Raw genomic sequence first — 16650 nt, 5'->3', positions numbered from 1 at the left:
GTGGGAAGCACTCTCTCTGGGACCCCCATTTGTTACCCTGTCATATTCTCTGTCTAGTTGAACCGTGTGACTCACCTCTATCCTTGCCTCCACGCACCTCAGGTCATGTTTTCTTTTGAAGCTGGCCGCCGCTGCCCCTCGGGGCCTGGTACTTTCACCTTCCAGACAGCACAGGGAAATGACATCTTCCAGGCCGTGGAGACAGCCATCCACCGGCAGAAGGCCCAGACAAAGGCTGCTCAAGGGCAAGTCTCCCAAGAAGGAGAAGTGGCAGAAGGGAAGCTGGCTTCCCCTTGGGGCCCCCAGGAGTTACTGGATAGCCCTCCGGTCCTGTATTCGGAACCCTTAGACTCCCTGCGCACCCCTCCAGACCCTTCCCAGGACTCCTTGTATTCAGACCCACTGGACAGCACTCCTGCTCGGGCAGAGGAAGGGGTACAGGTGAAGAAACCTCTCTACTGGTCCTTGTATGAACATGTGCAGCACCAATTGTTAAAGGTCAACCTGAAAGACTTCAAAGAGGACCCCATCTATGATGAACCTGAGAGTCTGGCCCCAGCGCCTCCCCGAAGCCTGTATGACTTCCCTCAGGAACCCAAGGATGCGTGGCACTGCCAGGCTCGGGTGAAGGAGGAGGGCTACGAGCTCCCCTACAACCCAGCCACCGACGACTATGCTGTGCCGCTGCCTCGTAGCACAAAGCCTCTCATAGCTCCCAAGCCCCAGGGCCTGGCCTTCCTTGAGCCTGGTACTAAAACTGACAATGACAACAAAGACTACAGCTCAGACAGGGCCCTGTACAGCCAGGTCCAGAAGAGCGGGGCTTCTGGGAGCTGGGACTGTGGGCTTTCCAGAGCAGGGGCCAATAGGACTGGTGTCAAGTCCGAGGGCTCCGTATGAGAGGAAGGCCAGGCTAGGGAGCTGACAGGAGGACCATCGAACAGGGGAAGAAAGTTATCTGCTAGAACCGGAGGGAACCAAGGCACAGGAAGTTCCTTGTGACACCAGGGGCCCGGGGACTGTGGGGGAGTCAAGGGAAGGTCATTCCGTCTCAGGAAGTCTCAGGAAGTGGAAGCAATGGCTGGTACAGGGGTGGGATATCTGAGTTCCACCTCCCAAAACAATGGGCTGCTACTGGATCAAGTCTGTGGAAAGGGGGGTTGATGAGAACAGATGCATGTTCAGGGGCCTGCATGGAGGCTCCAGGGAAATGCTGTGCCTGGACCTGAACCCATGCATTGTTCTTTGCCAGATATATATTTTAAAACATTTTTTTCCTTCTCATTAAAGCCATTTGGGGTTTAAGGTCTATGTGTGTGAAGATAAACAAGTGGTAGGGTGTACAGGTTGTGGGGCTTGTGGGGGATCAGGAGGAAAACCAGGAAAGGGTGGGGGCTGGGGTGGCGGAAGGGCCCCAGTGATGGGGAGTGTGGGCTAGGCTGGACTCTAACTCTGGGAACCTAAAAAGTTACTTTTCATTCCAACCCTCAGTTCCTCCATGCTACTCCTGTTGGAAAACCGGGGATATTACCCACCTCACAGGGTTGTTTGTCTGAAATGAAAGAATTAAAGTACTTCATGTCATTTGGAGCACCAGACCAAACCAAACTCACTGCCATCAAGTCAGTTCCCACACTGGCGTAGACAGCCTCATCTTTCTTCTGAGGAGTGACTGATAGATTTGAACTGCTGAGCCTGTGCTTAGCAGCCCAACATGTCACAGGCCTCCTTAGCACCAAACCCACTAAATGTTTTATAAACGGGGTAGTTCTGTGGACTGGCGTGGGGGTCGGGGCTTGGCAGGAAAGTGGTTGGGCATAGGGTGAGGGGAAGGGGGGTAGGCTTGCTTTCTTCATATCTACCCCCCTCCTCCCACGCACACACTGCTGAATATCAACCACTTGTCTGGAAGCTGAAGCTGTGGCTGTGCAAGGGGAGGGCCATGGGCTTTAGAATGAGGCTCGGGTTTCATTGCTGCTGGTTTTTCATGAGCCCTGAAAATCTCACCCTTGTCTCTGGAGGCTCAGTGTCCCAGAGGTGAGCTGACCTCTTCCACCTGCGTACACAGCTACAGGGAAGAAATTCTGGCTCCTCACAATGGCAGCAGTTCCATGAGTTTAATCTTCATCTCTGTCAACAGGATCAAATGAACCCAAGGAAAACTAGAGCCCCCTGCTTGGAAAAGGAAAATGCTTGGGTGTGTCTCCTCTGGAGGCCTGGGGAGGGACCCAGCTGCCTGGAGGGTCAGAAGAGGGGTAGGCTCTCTTTCCCAGGCACTGGTGAGGCAGCGCAGAGGCTCAGGTGGAGCGTTAGCAAAGCTGACTCCAGACAGCCACTGTGTGAGTTAGCATGCACATGGCTGAATAGGGCAGTCAGGCGCTGGCATTGGTGATTTGGGGCCCTCATGGCTCCTCCTCCTCTTCCTCCTCCTCCTCTTCATTGGAAGGCAGCAAGAAGGCTTTCGAAGTAGCTTTCTGGGCTGCTGACACTTTGGGGGCTCTTCCTGGGGCTGGAGTCACAGGCAAGGGCGCCACTGTGGCTCGAGCCCGATTAGTCAGCAATTGCCCAGTCTGCAAAGAGAGAGAAGACCACAGGTCCTGGTCAGGGCAGCGCCCTGCTGGGCCTGTCCTAACTTCTCCATCCTTAGAGTGACAGCCCTAAGGCCCAGTGGCAGGATCATGGAGGCCCTAGGGCTCCAGCTGCCACAGTGTAGCCTCCCAGCCAATTCACTTCAGTGGCAGGGGGCATGGAGGGAGGTCTGTGGTGGACACTACTTCCACACATCTGGTCTCTAGATTGGGCTGTAGGATGGAATCGTCTTTATCTAATTTCAACTACGACAAAACGGAAGTTTCTCTAGAGGCAATGTTACTGAGAAACTAAGAAAAGACTAGTTACTGCACAAAGAAGACCAAACACTAGAGAACATGGATTTCATGAAAGGAACTTTTGCCCTTAACCAGCCAATAAGCATTTAAGACTTACCTCGCAGGGCTGCTGGGGTTATAAAATGAGATAAGTCTGCGTGAAAGCACTTAGCACAGTCCTGAGGACATGGGAATATCCCTTCCTGTCTGATTTCTTTCAAGGTAGGGGCTGTTGGCAGTTCCAGGCAGTCAAGTTTGCTTACTGGGATGGTAGCTGTTTGTGGTTCATGAACACTACAGTTAGGACACCTAAGCACTGTCATATGTAAATACCAAAGCTGACCCCCTACTTGATTGACTGAGATTTCCTCAGCCTAGAGTCAAGGACCAAGGAGCCCTGGTGGCCCAGTGGTTCAGCCAGCAGCTAAGCAGCTCCCCGGAAGAGCAGGGCCTGAGTGCCCCAGGGGCTCCAGGAGCAAAAGGATTGGGGATCTTCTTCCGGGGAAGATTCCGGCCTAGGAAAACCGCTGGGGCAAACTCAACCCGCCCCGCAACCCCGCAAAAACAAAAGATAGGGTGAAAGGTCCCTCTTTGTCTTCCTCCGTGTTGGCCCGGCTCTTTCACTCAAGCTGTGGTCACGGAGGAGGGTAACTCCCAGGGGTGGGGATTGGGGAATGGAATGAGGCTTGGATTTCATGAGCTCAGAAAAGCTTGTCTGCTGAGGGTGACCTGGTCTCACCCATCTGCTTATACCCATTTAACTTCAACTACAGCAAAACAGAAGTTTCTCTGAAGCAGTGGTTCTCCACCTTCCTAATGCTGCGACCCTTTCATACCATAACATTATTTTCGTTGCTACTTCATCACTGTCATTTTGCTACTGTTAGGATCCAGGCGACCCCTGTGAAAGGGTCGTTCAACCCCCAAAGGGGTTGAGACCCACAGGTTGAGAACCGCTGCTCTAAAGGCAATGTTATTGAGAAACTAGGAAAAGACAGGTCACCGCACAGAGAGGCCGAAACACTCGAGCACATGGGTTTCACGAACAGAACATTTGCCCTCCAAAGAGCTACAAGCAGGAAGGTGCTCTCACTGGGACTCCAGGCCCGAGCGGCGGGAGGGATGGAGGGATGCAGGAAGGGCTGGCAGGGTTGGCAGCTGGTACCTTTCTCAGGGGCCGGCTCTCCCAGCTGGGCTGTGGCCGCCCTTGAGGCTTGGCCAAGGTGCTGGTCAGGTGTGAGTACAGGTGGCTCCAAACCTGGAAGGGGTTGTAGGTGTCCTCCAGCTCCAGGCTGTCCAGCAGGCTCTGAGGAAGAGAGAGGAGGGGCCTCCCCAGGGGAACGAAGTCATAGAAATACAAAGGCAGAGGACCAGGAGGAGGTGTGAGACTGGAGGTGTGAGTGAGGGGTCCCCGGAAGCTGTGAGCTAGGTCGGGTCCCTGGGCTCTGGGTGCCTGTGAGAAGGTCAGGCAAAGGTAAGAGAAGTAGTCAGGGGAACTGGAGACCCCAGCCCAGAGAAGTGTGCCCAGTGGTTCTTTGAGGCGTCAGGAGGGGACAGGGATGCTGTGGGTGCTGGGGGGCGAGGTGGGGGCGTGTCCGTGGCAGGATGGTTGGCTCTGCAGGGGCGGGGAGCGCCCTGTGTTCCCTGAGCTTCCCGGGGCGGGGCCAGTGAGCAGTATTCCTGAGCAGTCAGGTTTTCCGGCCACAACATGCTGTGCCAGCAACCTCTGGCTCCGAAGTGAGACGTGGGGCCGGCCAGCGCCGCTCGTGCCCACCTCTCTCTGAATCCCCGCGGCCGCCAAGCCGGGAGCACAATCCCAAGCTCTGTCCTTTATGCACGTCAGGCAGCCAATTGGCAGCGGCCCAGTGGTCGCTGCTCTCCATGCCCAGGGCCACCCCTCCGGCCCCAGCCTGGGAGGCCAACGGAGGACATGCTAAACCGAGCCCGGAGAAGGAGAGGGGCCTTAGGAGCTGAGCTCTCTAGGGCAGCTGAGCCTCATTTTGAAGCTATTCCTATCCTGGGCCCCTGCACTGGCTGCCCCCCCATACCGGCTGTGCAACATACAGGGCTCCTGAAGCCACACTGTCACACAGATGGACACAGAGACCAGTCTTTCTAGAATCGCAAGCACAGACACACACTTAGGGCCACAAGGACACACATGCACGCTCCAGAGCTCATACAAAAGATTGTATTGCTTTGATATCTTTGGTTTTCCCCCTCTCCTTTTCTGCCTCGGCCTCCCGCTGCACCTTCCCCCTTTTGCCCCAAATACACCCCTTCTCTTTTCTTCTCTCCTCCACGGCACAGTGTCCTCCCTGTATGGGGGAAGGGTGTGGGGGGGGAGGGGACATGGGCCTTGGGGCTGGAGAGGCAGCTAGTGCACAAACAGGAGAGTCAGGTACAGGAGCTGGGGCTGAAACTGGGGCCTCTGATGGCTTCCTCTCCTGCTTCCACACGCCCTTGCCTTCTCTTCAGCATCCCTGCTGGGCCAGTTTCTTTTGGTTTTGGTGCACATGTGAATCAGGTCTCAGGCGCGTGTGCGTGTGCGTGTGCGTGTGCGCGTGCGTGCGTGCGTGCGTGCGTGTGTGTGTGTGTGTGTGTGTGTGTGTGACCCTGCAGGGATGGCCCTAGACCCCAGGCACTCCCTGTACCAACTGCATACACACACACTCCCTCTCATGGAGCTTTTCTTTCAGGCGCTTCTCCACTGCCTCGATTGCTTGAGGTAATCGCACCTATTCAGTCTCCCTCTGCTTCTATCTTACCTACTGCACGACTGCCGTAACCTCAACCTTGAGTAATGCCCTTCCACCCACCACGGAGCCTCTCCTGCTTCCTTCTGCCAGGCTCCCTTCACACCCCTGGAATCAGCCTCCTCCTCTCCATCCCTCCCCTCAAGCATTCACTCCTCTCCCTCATCCTTCCTCTACTCCCTTTTCTTCCCTCACCTCTCTCGGACCCAGGGGTCTGGGAGACCTAGGCCCCACTTGCCTCCACAGTCCTGAGGCTGTCATCAGGTGGGTCCTCGGGCAGCAGGGGGAAGGGGCTGGGCAGCATGAGTTCTCGCGTGGCTACGGCTTTGACAAGCAGAGTGAGGGAGGGTGATGGCATGACCACATAGAAGGTGCTGGCAGGAGCTCTCTGGGTGCTTCCCCGGCTCAGGGGCTCTCCTTTGGCCAACAGCAGCCACTCTCGTTTCTGAAACAAGGGAAGACATACACCTGGGTGCATCTTCAGGCATGTGCAGACCTATCCCAGTTGGGGCTGCTGAGTTCCTCTCAGGGAGGCAGGGAGGGCTGAGCTCGTTCCCTTTGGCCCTGACAAGGAAGGGCTTCCTGCTTGAATTCCCAGTACTGCGAGGCGCTACTCTTCCCGGTCAGTGATGCCTCAGAGAGAATTCCTCATAAGGGCTAACAACCGAGATACATGAGCTATCCTTTAGCCTGACATACAAGTCAGCACCAAACCCAACCCGCTGCCATCAAGTGGATTCCAACTCATAGTGGCCCCAGGTAGGACTTCGGAGGCCTTGTAAGTCCTTATGGGAGCAGACAGACTCATCTTTCTCCTGAGGAGATGCTGTTGGGTTTGAACCTCCAACCTTATTGTTGGCAATCAAACTGTTTACCGAACAGCACCTCCAGGGCTCTGAGGGGCCATCCCAAAGAGAGCTGATGTATGGCTCACTCGGTGGGAAATGGTTTGTGGCTGCTTTAACATTTTATTGTGGTCTGGGTGAAAATTTACAGAGCAAACTGGTTTTCCATTCAATAATTCACACACATTTTGATAAAATGCAGATTTTTAGGGCTCATAAGTGAAACAGAGACTTCTATTTGCATGTCATGAAAAGGTTGGTCTTATTTTGAGGGTGAAAAAGTTTGCTTTTTGTCTTGCAAACAGCCAGAGTAGAGGAGGGTGATCTGGAATATCCTTGGAATGTCCCCGAGAAGGCTCAGGAATGCTGTGAGGCAGCCTGTGAGGTGAGAGGAGGAGAAGGCTGGCAGGAGAGGGCAGTCCTGGCATACCAGGAAGGGAGGGAAGACAGGGCCCAGGGTCTAATTCCCCAGTTTCAGGACACAGAAAAGGGTCAGAATGGGCTTTGAGTGCAGGGTGCCCTAGAGCAGAGAGTGACACTTTGCCTCTTGCCAGGGAGAGTGGCTGAGGCCAGCACCAGGGGTAAGGAGAAGGAACAAGTCCGTTTCCAAGGCAGCTTATCTAGGCACAGCCTTTTAATGGCCCTGGCCATGAGGCAATCTGTGGCCTTTTTTTTTTTTCAGGGAAAACCATAAAGCTTCAGGAACTATGTAGTCATCTGTAAATTGTGTCCTTCTGCTTGAAGAGATGGTGGATTATCTCTAGTACAAAGAGAGTCTCCCTGTAGCTGGGATGAAAGGAAACACACTGGCTCGGCCACTGTAGTTCATATGGAAGTTTGGAAGAAGACGTAACAAGAAGAAAGGCTAAGGGAAAGAGATTTTTTTGGTGGGGAAAGAGATCTTTAAGGAGGTAGAGGAAGACCAGTATCTTACGGGGCACAAGTGAGAAGTAACATATGAAGCAGAAAGAAGATGGTGAATGCCTGGTTGTCCCACCCCAGAGGGATGGGGTGGGGTGGGGGTGGCATTTGGCCACATGGTCATCCTTGGGTGCAGCATATGGCTCTGAGGAGGCTTGGAAGGTTTCAGGAAGAGGGAAGGCACCTACTGATAATCTCCAAGAAGAGGTGATGTGGCTGATTCCTGTGGTGGGTGATCTGAAATTAACAGACAGGTTTGGAAGCGTGGAGGAACCTCCCTAACATGTTTGTGGGGTCAGGTGATTTGGCCCCAGGAAAAGGAATCACACAATCACGAACATTCCTACGATGCTTACCCTATGCCAGGCCCTGCTAGAAGAGCTTTAGGGGTGCTTTCAGAGGCTGGGTTTCCTAACACTTTGCTTATGTCTGGAGATGTGCTGTCTTCCTGAGGAAGACATCCAAAATGGGATGGAGAATGTGGCCAATGTGTATCTCACCCATCAAACAGGAAGTCAATGATCTAGAAATCCCAGTGTGGGTATGCTTGGGCCCGGGGATAGCCCCTACTCAGAGAACTTGACCTCTTCAAGCCTGGACAGAATGTTCTCTGGAAGGAATAACTTGGAAGCTGCAAGTTTACCCAGAGCTCTCAATTCTATGGATCAAGTAATTTCTTATAGGGGCTCAGGCCTTGGATATATATTTTCATATATACATATATTTCTATTTTTCCATATATTTTGTGCTTTACATAGTTTATCCACTGATTGTTTATAAAATTAAACATTACATTGAGTGCCTATGATGTCCTAGGAGTAGCATGTAGAAATCCATTAGTCATGTTCTTTGTCTAGCAAAGGGAAAACCTGTAACCTGATGCTTGTCCAAGACACAGAATGACCAACTCTTCCAGTTTGCCTGGTGGTCACTCATTTCAGAACTGCAAAAACCTCTGTGCCAGAGGCCTTGGTCCCGTGCAAATTGTAATCGCTGGTCACCCTATCAAGACTTGATAAGGCCCAAGATATCTTGTCACTGTGGCAAGCCTCTGGAGGCTTGAGGCAGCCTGATCTGATCTAGAAAATTATGGCTACCTGACCTTCTTTGCACCTTGGTTAGTGGTGTCACCAAGGTTGGTGTCACTTAGTGTGGGAACTCGTGGAGTCTTGTCCCCTCCCTGCATAGGCCTTCTCTAAATCACCCAGCTGGAACCTGTGGGACTGTGTCCATTACTTTTAATTCTAGAATAGTATGTGATATAGTTATAAATTGCTTAAATGTGATATTTCTTAGATGATATGAATGCTACCGTTTATTTTGTAAAATCTTTCTACAGTGAATACCATTAGTATTAGTAACTGAGTAGAAGCCTTTCAAAAATTTTTTTTCTTTTACTACTTCATTCTCAAACTTGTAAACCCCTAATCACCACAATGTTCAACTAAAATGCCAGAAATTTGATGAAATTGGTGACTCAAAAAATACTAGCAGCAAGAAAAACAACAGCATGTAGCACATGCAGACAAAACTACATGATTTGAAGAATCATTGTAATTGGCTAATAATGACAGTTTGGACTGGAGCATATTAAAACAAACAAAAAAACCAAGTCCACTGTCATCTAATAGATTCTGACTCACAGTGAGCTTCTAAGGACGTATAGAACTGCCGTCTATGGTTTTCAAAGCTGTAACTCTTTAAAGGAACAGAAAGTCTGATCCCCCCACCCCACAAAGTAGCTGGTAGGTTTGAACTGCTGACTTTGTGGTTAGCAGCCCAGTACATAACCCACTAAGCCACAAGCACTATTCACTGAGCATTACTCAAAACCAGCCTCACTGCCATCAAGTCAATGCTGACTCCTAGCAACCCTATAGGACAGGGTAGAAACTACCCCTGTGAGTTTCTGAGACTGCAACTCTTTATAGGAGTAAAAAGCCCAGCCTTTCTCCCTCGGAGCGCTGGTGGTTTCAAACTGCTGACTTTGTGATTAGCAGCCCAAAAGGTTAAAAAAATTAGCATAGGCAAAAGACATTTATAGAGATACAAATATGGGCATGCACATATGTAAATATAAAAATATATTAATAGGGATATAGGTCTATGTACATATATTTAAAGGTTAAGTATTAATGTAGCAGACAGGCATTGTGTCTCTACTCAAGTACTCCCTCAACATAAGAACACTTTGTTCTAATAACCTGGCATTCTGTGATGCTCACCTTCCCGACAAGATCACTAAAGTAAAAATGGGTGGATAAGCAAATGTGGTGAAGAAAGCTGACGGGGCTTGGCTATTAAAAGATAAAATGTCTGGGGTCTTAAAGACGTGAAGTTAAACAAGTGGCCATTTAGCAGAGCAACAAGCCCACGGGGAAGAAGCACACCAGCCTGTGTGATCATAAGGTGTCAACAGAATCAGATATCAGGCATCAGAAGATGCCAAACAAACAAATATATTGATGCAAATGATGGGGGTCAGAGAGGAGACCAAAAGCTCACCTGTAGACAAATGGACATTCCCTTACAGAAGGGTCGCAAGGAAGGAACAAATTAGTCAGGATGCAGCATAGCTAGCACCGACAGAACACACAACTCCTCTAGTTCTGTAACGCTTCCTCTCCCCCACTATATGACCCTAGTTCTACCATACAAATCCAGCTAGACCGGAGCATGTACACTGGTCCAGATAAGAGCTCAAGACACATGAGATCCAGGACAGATAGCCTCCTCAGGAACAGTAAAGGGAGTAGTGATACCATGAGGGTGGGGGAACGCAGGGGAGATGGGGGAGAAATGGGGAACCATCTACAATGATCGTATAACCCACCCCCCAGGGAGACAAACAACAGAAAGGTGGGCAAAGGGAGACAGTGGGCAGTGGAAGATATGAAAATAATAATCATTTATAATTTATCAGAGGCCCATGAGAGTGAGAGGGTGGAAAAATCATGATCCCTAGCATTTGGATCCATTGATGTTGAGACAATAGTTAAGATTCTGTTAGTGCACAGGTGTGCAGCAATGGAGTGAGGTCTCTCAAAAGTCACTGCTGGTATGAGGGCGGTTCCTCAAAGGTGATGCAACGTTGACTTGTAAGGATCCACATGTGACCTCCTCCCTGGGGGGTGGACAACAGAAAAGTGGGTGAAGGGAAACGTTGGACAGGGCAAGATATGACAAAATAATAATTTATAAATTATCAAGGGTTCATGAGGGAGTCAGGAGTGGGGAGGGAGGGGAAAAATGAGGACCTGATGCCAGGGGCTTAAGTGGAGAGCAAATGTTTTGAGAATGATGAGGGCAATGAATGTACAAATGTGCTTTACACAATTGATGTTTGTATGCATTGCGATAAGAGTTGTATGAGCCCCTAATAAAACGATTTAAAAAAAAGAACAACAACAAAAAAGAGATAAACTAACCCAGCAGTGGGTAAAAAAGGATTGTACACCTCGACAGAGCTTTGAGAGATGCCAGGTTGGTACAGCATCCCCAAATCAATCAATATCATACATCACATTCATCGACTAAGGGGCATAAACGATCTGATCATCTGAATAGATGCATAAGAAGCAAGTGAAAATATCCAACATGCTTTCACAATGAAACCACTCAACAACGAGGAGTAAAACTAGGAGCTTCCGTCACTTGATGAAGATCTCTATGCGAACACCCGTTATCATCAGCGTTCGTAGAATGGACTCTTTCCCCAGGAGCAAGACAAGGAAGCCTAGTCTCATCACTTGCACTCACATTTTCCTGGCGACCCAGCCAAGGCAATTAGGCAAAAAACCAAAAATAAAACAAAAAGAAATACAGGGCATCTAGATTGGAGAGGAAAACATAAACCTATCTTTAATATATAGAAAGTCGTAAGGACTTTACACACAAAAGTAACAGAATTAATGGGTTCAGCAAGATTACAGGATACAAGATGAATAAGTTAAAAAACCCCATGATATTTTTATACATATTATGAGGCATTACTTTTGCATCTGGGGTTTTGATCTTTAGGGAACATGACCCAGCCCAGACAATTGATTAGTTGAGCTGAAGACTGGTCTAGCCGCACACACTTGGTGCAACGCTGGAAGGGGAAGTAGATTCTCTTTTGCAGTATAAATATTTATAAAAGAGAAACATGTAGCAGTATCATTTACTGAGTTATGAATGGGCAGTTCTTGTTCTATAGGACAATGGCAAGTGTAAGAGAGATTTTTTCTATTCTGTGCCAGTAAGGTGGTTGGGCTTGCAGGATTAAAGATAGAAATAGCAGCTTTGGAAGACAACTCCCCATCCAAGCTTGTATTGCTGAATGTATTGTGTATCTGGTGATAAATGGAAGCAACAGAAATGGTCCACCCCAGGAGGATGAGGGGGAGCTTGTTGGAAACTGGGGAGAGAATAGAGGCTTTGGGGTTTCCTGAAAAGTCAGAGACCTGGCCCCCTTGTATACAGTATCTTGAATGGGAGGTATGATAGACCCACAGGAGACAAACCCTAACAACCACAGCTTAAGACCCTCAGCAAAAAGGTCCTTGACCTGATGCACTCTGAACGGGAGGACCAGGCACCTCTGAAACGGTCAGGGTAACTCAGACCATGAGCAGCAGGGTGGCAATTGAGGTAACATGAAAAAGAGGGGCCACCTCCAGCATTTTCTGGACCATGTTAGCTCTCTAGGGTTCTGAACATGTCCTCCAGGAGGGAGGTGAGGCACCCACAGTGACACCGAGTGTGCCAACATCCTACCACTTGGCAACTAATATTTCCTAAACTTGAGTTAGAAAAATACCATCTTGTGATATTTCTTGCCTAATAGCACTATGGTGTCATTTCAACCTAGACCAGCTAAATGTGGCGACAGGTATACAGGTGGGGAAGAAGCAAAGAGGATGAATGGAATTAGACTCTGGGGTGGGCAGTAAAATCATTGGAGTGAAGATATTTAAGCAGAATATGGGGAAAATGAGTGGAACAAAGGTAGTGGGGACGGGATAGCAAGAAAGAAGGTGTGGCAGCGTGAGACAGGTTAGCACATTGACAGAACTTTGGTCATATTACTGTGGCTGACATGGAGGACGGAGGGGCATGTAAATAGATGAACCCAGAACAGACAAGGCTGGATCCTAGGAAGGCCACTGACCCCGTGGTAAGCCTATTGCCCTGGAATCTGCTGCTCCATTGCAGATTCTTCACTCTCCTCCTCCTCCTCTATCTCCCTCTCCTTTTCTTTCTTCTGTTTTCCTTCAGTGGCTCCTGACCTGCCATCACCCTGCTCAGCTTGGACTCTTAGTTTGACTCTGAGCCTGTATAACCAAGGACTTTCCACTTCCCCACCCATTTATCATCCAACCAGCTCATCGCCTGTGCACACCCTGGCGGGACACATTCTGGCATGATTCCTGTCGCTTCTGTGGCAAATTAGGGCAGACATGGCCTGTACAGCCCTGGAATGCATCTCCAGAGACTCTGACATTCAAATAGGAAACTGGAAGGTATTTTCAGTTCTTTTTCTAGTTTACACAGCCATGATTTTGTAAAAGAAATGAAGTGAGTCATTAGCTATATAACAGGGGAGGGGCACACAGTAGGACTTGTTTATGGAAATGATGTTTTCCTGGCAATTGATTCATCACACCAAGGCTTGGAAAGTATTAATTTTAGGTATTTATATATTTGCTCCTTGCCATATTCCACAAAGTAATTAAGCCAGTTAAAAAACTGCAAGGCAAGAGACAGTGATGAAACCATAAAACTCTAATGACATTGCTGATCTGGAAACCATTATGCTGAGTGAAGTTAGTCAATCCCAAAAGAACAAATACTCTATGAGCCCACTGCTGTAGGGACGGGCACCAGGAGGGGAGCAGGCTCAGGCTTTCCGCCATCCAGTCTGTTGGCCAGCTCGGCCAGGAAGCTTGATAGAGTCTGACTGGTGCCCATGACCATGTTCCATCCTCTCTATGTGGGTATCTTGAAGGCCACGCTGGCGGAGAGGTTCTCTATCAGCCGGGATCAGCTTTTGGAGAGGGGACTTGCAGACATTCCTTCCAGAGGGATGAGGGAGACTGGTGGGAAAATCAAGTCAGGAGAGGGAAAGGGAGCAGACACATCTCAGAGAAGACAAATTCGTGTCTGTTGGCAGAAAAGGGGGGAGAACCAACTTCCTAGCCAGGGGAGTGGGGGTGGGGCTGGGGTGGGGAAGAGGGGAGAATGACTAACAACATTTTTAAGACCCCTAGGGGAAGGTACGCCTGGTCCTGTGCTCCTAATAGGCCACATTAGTCTGAGCTTCTGTACACCCTTTGTGTACCCCTGTGCCATCGAACCCTGGCTCTTCAAAGTAATGCAGGAAGGGGGCTGAGGTGCAGCACGCACCTCTGAAGTGAAAGCTCAGGGACTGGAGTCACTCACGCCGAGGGCTGCAGCTGACGCAGCTTGGGAACACACGTGAAACGTCATTTGAACAGTTACCCAGCATTGCAGCTAGCTGCTGAGTGCTGGCTGGCGGGCACCGAATGAGTCCAATTTAATTAGCCAGTGCTGAGTGCGGTCAGAGGAACTGCTCTAGAAGAAGGGGGTGTAGGAAGGGATGGCGTTGAGTACTGAGTAAACCGAACTAGGGTTTGCACTCCTTGAATCTGAAACTGAAACACAGAGGAGCCAGTCGATGGTTGAGAGCGAACCAGAGGATGCAGCATAGTTTTTCTCACCAGATGGGACATGCACAGGGAGAAGAAAGGGACATTTGATCAGCATCTACTTCTACATGTGGGAGGATTGGTGCAGCCAGCAGCAAACTGGTTCGTCCCCCTGGCCAGAACCACCAGAGCAAAGAAATGAGAAGAGAAACCATTCGCCGAAGGCCTTGGAGAGGTGTTGCGGCAACAAGAACTCAAAACTCAAACCTATTGAAAACTTGCTAGGGAACAGAGACCCCAGCAATCTCTTGGTGGAGGCTTCCAGGGTGAGGGTGGGGCTTCAGATCAATTTCCCACTGAGCCCTTTTGCCCCAAACTGGAAGGAACTGCTTGGAGAAGGAGGCAGAAACACCCAGGCAGAAAGCTCTGAACAGTCTAATGTTTTAGCAGTACTTGGAGACAAGAATCAGAGTTGGGACCTTCCAAGGGGATGGAATAGATGGGCTAGTCCTGGCTGTTGTGGTAAAATCTGGAGGGGCAGAAGCAAACCGGGGTAAACAGAGCCAGCCATAACTGACTGCAGCCCAGCTTTAATGCAGCACAGTTCCACCTGAGTGGACTAGGATGACCGGTTATGACTCTTTCTGTCTAGTTCAGGGAAGGGCGAACTTTCTCTAGGGGAAGCCAATATCAGCTGGAGCCTCTACAATTTACTTACTTACAATGTATCTTATACTAAAAGATTACCAGGATTGCCAAAAGTCAGGACCAAAATGTCTGAAAACCAACGACAACAAAAACAAATCTATAGGTGGACAAGGTATGGTATGTCGCTGATCAGAAATGTCACAGGATTATGATTACTACATGTATATGAAAATCCAGAGAATTTCCCTAGCAAATTAGAATCTGTAGAAAAGAAACAAATGGAAATTGTAGAATTACAAACCAACAACTAAGTGTAAATCATGTGCCAGGCAAAAGTGACGTGTTTTACATAGTACTATTATTTTAAAACCTTGTAAGGTGCATTTTATTATATTCTACTTGGAGTCCTGGTGGTGTAGTGGTTACCCATTGGGCTGCCATCTGCAAGATCAGCAGTTCAAAACCACCAGCAGCTCTGAGGGAGAAAGACTGGCCTTTCTACTCCCATAAACAGTTAGTCTTGGAAAACCACAGGAGTCAATATGAGTCACCATCGGCTTGATGGCAGTGAGTGACTTTATACAAGTGAAGAAGGTAGCATGTGATCAAGAGTTGATGGTATTAAAGGAAGAAGTTCAAGCTGTACGGAAAGCACTAGAGAAAAATAGGGTCCCAGGAATTGATGGATACCTGAAATGCTTCGACAAATGGATGCAGTACCAGAAGTGATTACTAGTCTATGCCAAGAAATGTGGAAGACAGCTTACTGGCCAGCCAACTGGGGGAGGTCCCTATTTGTGCCCATCCTAAAGAAAGGTGACAGAACACAATGTGGACATTATCGAATAGATATATGATTAATATAATGCTCAAGCAAAATTTGGCTGAATATAATTCAACAATGGTTGCAGCCGTACATCAATAGGGATTGGCCAGAGGCTCAAACTGGATTCAGAAGAGGACGTGGCATAAGGGCTTTCATTGGTGACATCAGATGGACATTGGCTAAAAACAGACTACCGGAAAGATGTTCACCTATATTTTATTGACCATGAAAAGGCATTCAACTGTGTGGTGGATCATAAGAAAGTATGGATAACATTGAGAAGAATGGGAATTCCAGAACATTACATTGTGCTCATTCAGAACAGAACAAGGGGGTGGCATATGATTTAAAATCAGGACAGATGTACATCAGGATTGTATCCTGTCATCATCCTTATTTAGTCTGTATGCTGAGCAAACAAGGCTTGGTAAAGTAGAGGGTCAGTGAAAAAGGAAATGGATACACAGTGGTTACAATACTGAACTCAAATACAGCAATGCTGGGGGAATGGCTCAGGGCCAGACAATGCTTGGTTATTCTGTTGTACACAGTGAGACCCAAGCCAGTGCGGACTCGATGCACCCAACAACCACTACCACTGCATGGGGGACCTGGACAGGAGTTACTGGTGTGTATCTGCCAGGCACCTTTGCCTTCCTTTCCCACTCTGCTTCCACTTTTATTTCCTTATAAAACTTCCAAATATATTTTGTTTCTTTGCTGTTGTTGGGATTATCTACCCAAAACAATACAGCAATTCAACCATTTCTACATGTATAATTCATGGACACTGATCACATTCTTTGAGTTGTGCAGCAATAATATCACCCTATTTTTTTTAATTGTTCCTCCCTCATTAGCATAATAAACTCACTGTCCCATAAGATTCCCACTTAATCTTTTGAGTTGTCATTGTCAGTTTAATCCCATGGAGAGAATCCTTCAAAGGGAACGATGCCCAAAGGCAGATCTACTTTCCAGTGTTGTTCAGTTTTTAAGATTTTGGGGGATATTTTAAATTTCAGGTTAAAAGGTTTTCTTAAGGCAATAAAATTTTTTAATCGTTTTATTAGGGGCTCATACAACTCTTATCACAATTCATACATACATCAATTGTGTAAAGCACATTTGTACATT

The 16650-nt window shown here is 48.6% G+C and overlaps 2 protein-coding genes across 2 annotated transcripts in view; one reads left to right on the top strand and one right to left on the bottom strand.

Annotated features, from left to right (window-relative positions):
• Positions 1 to 22: 22 nt before the first annotated feature.
• Positions 23 to 1309, top strand: DOK1 (docking protein 1). The gene has a single exon (XM_004696441.2). It carries the CDS (start codon positions 106 to 108, stop codon positions 898 to 900), a length of 795 nt encoding a protein of 264 aa, XP_004696498.1. The 5' UTR covers positions 23 to 105; the 3' UTR covers positions 901 to 1309.
• A 4537-nt stretch (positions 1310 to 5846) lies between these two features.
• The window catches only part of LOC101658718 (meiosis 1 arrest protein), a 30234-nt gene continuing 19430 nt past the window's right edge, over positions 5847 to 16650 (bottom strand). The window contains exon 3 of the mRNA XM_045286578.1: positions 5847 to 6068. Within this exon, the coding sequence (XP_045142513.1) occupies positions 5847 to 6068 (222 nt within the window). The remainder of the gene's footprint in view (positions 6069 to 16650) is intronic.

This window comes from Echinops telfairi, unplaced genomic scaffold, assembly GCF_000313985.2.
Source record: "Echinops telfairi isolate 266 unplaced genomic scaffold, ASM31398v2 ScPeMD7_9;HRSCAF=40, whole genome shotgun sequence".
NCBI lineage: Eukaryota > Metazoa > Chordata > Mammalia > Afrosoricida > Tenrecidae > Echinops > Echinops telfairi.
Note: the sequence above shows the minus strand (reverse complement) of the source record. Positions and strands in the feature narration are given on the sequence as shown.

Coding starts and splice junctions, on each gene's coding strand:
- DOK1 (XM_004696441.2), top strand. CDS start 106: ATGTTTTCTTTTGAAGCTGGCCGCCGCTGCCCCTCGGGGCCTGGTACT.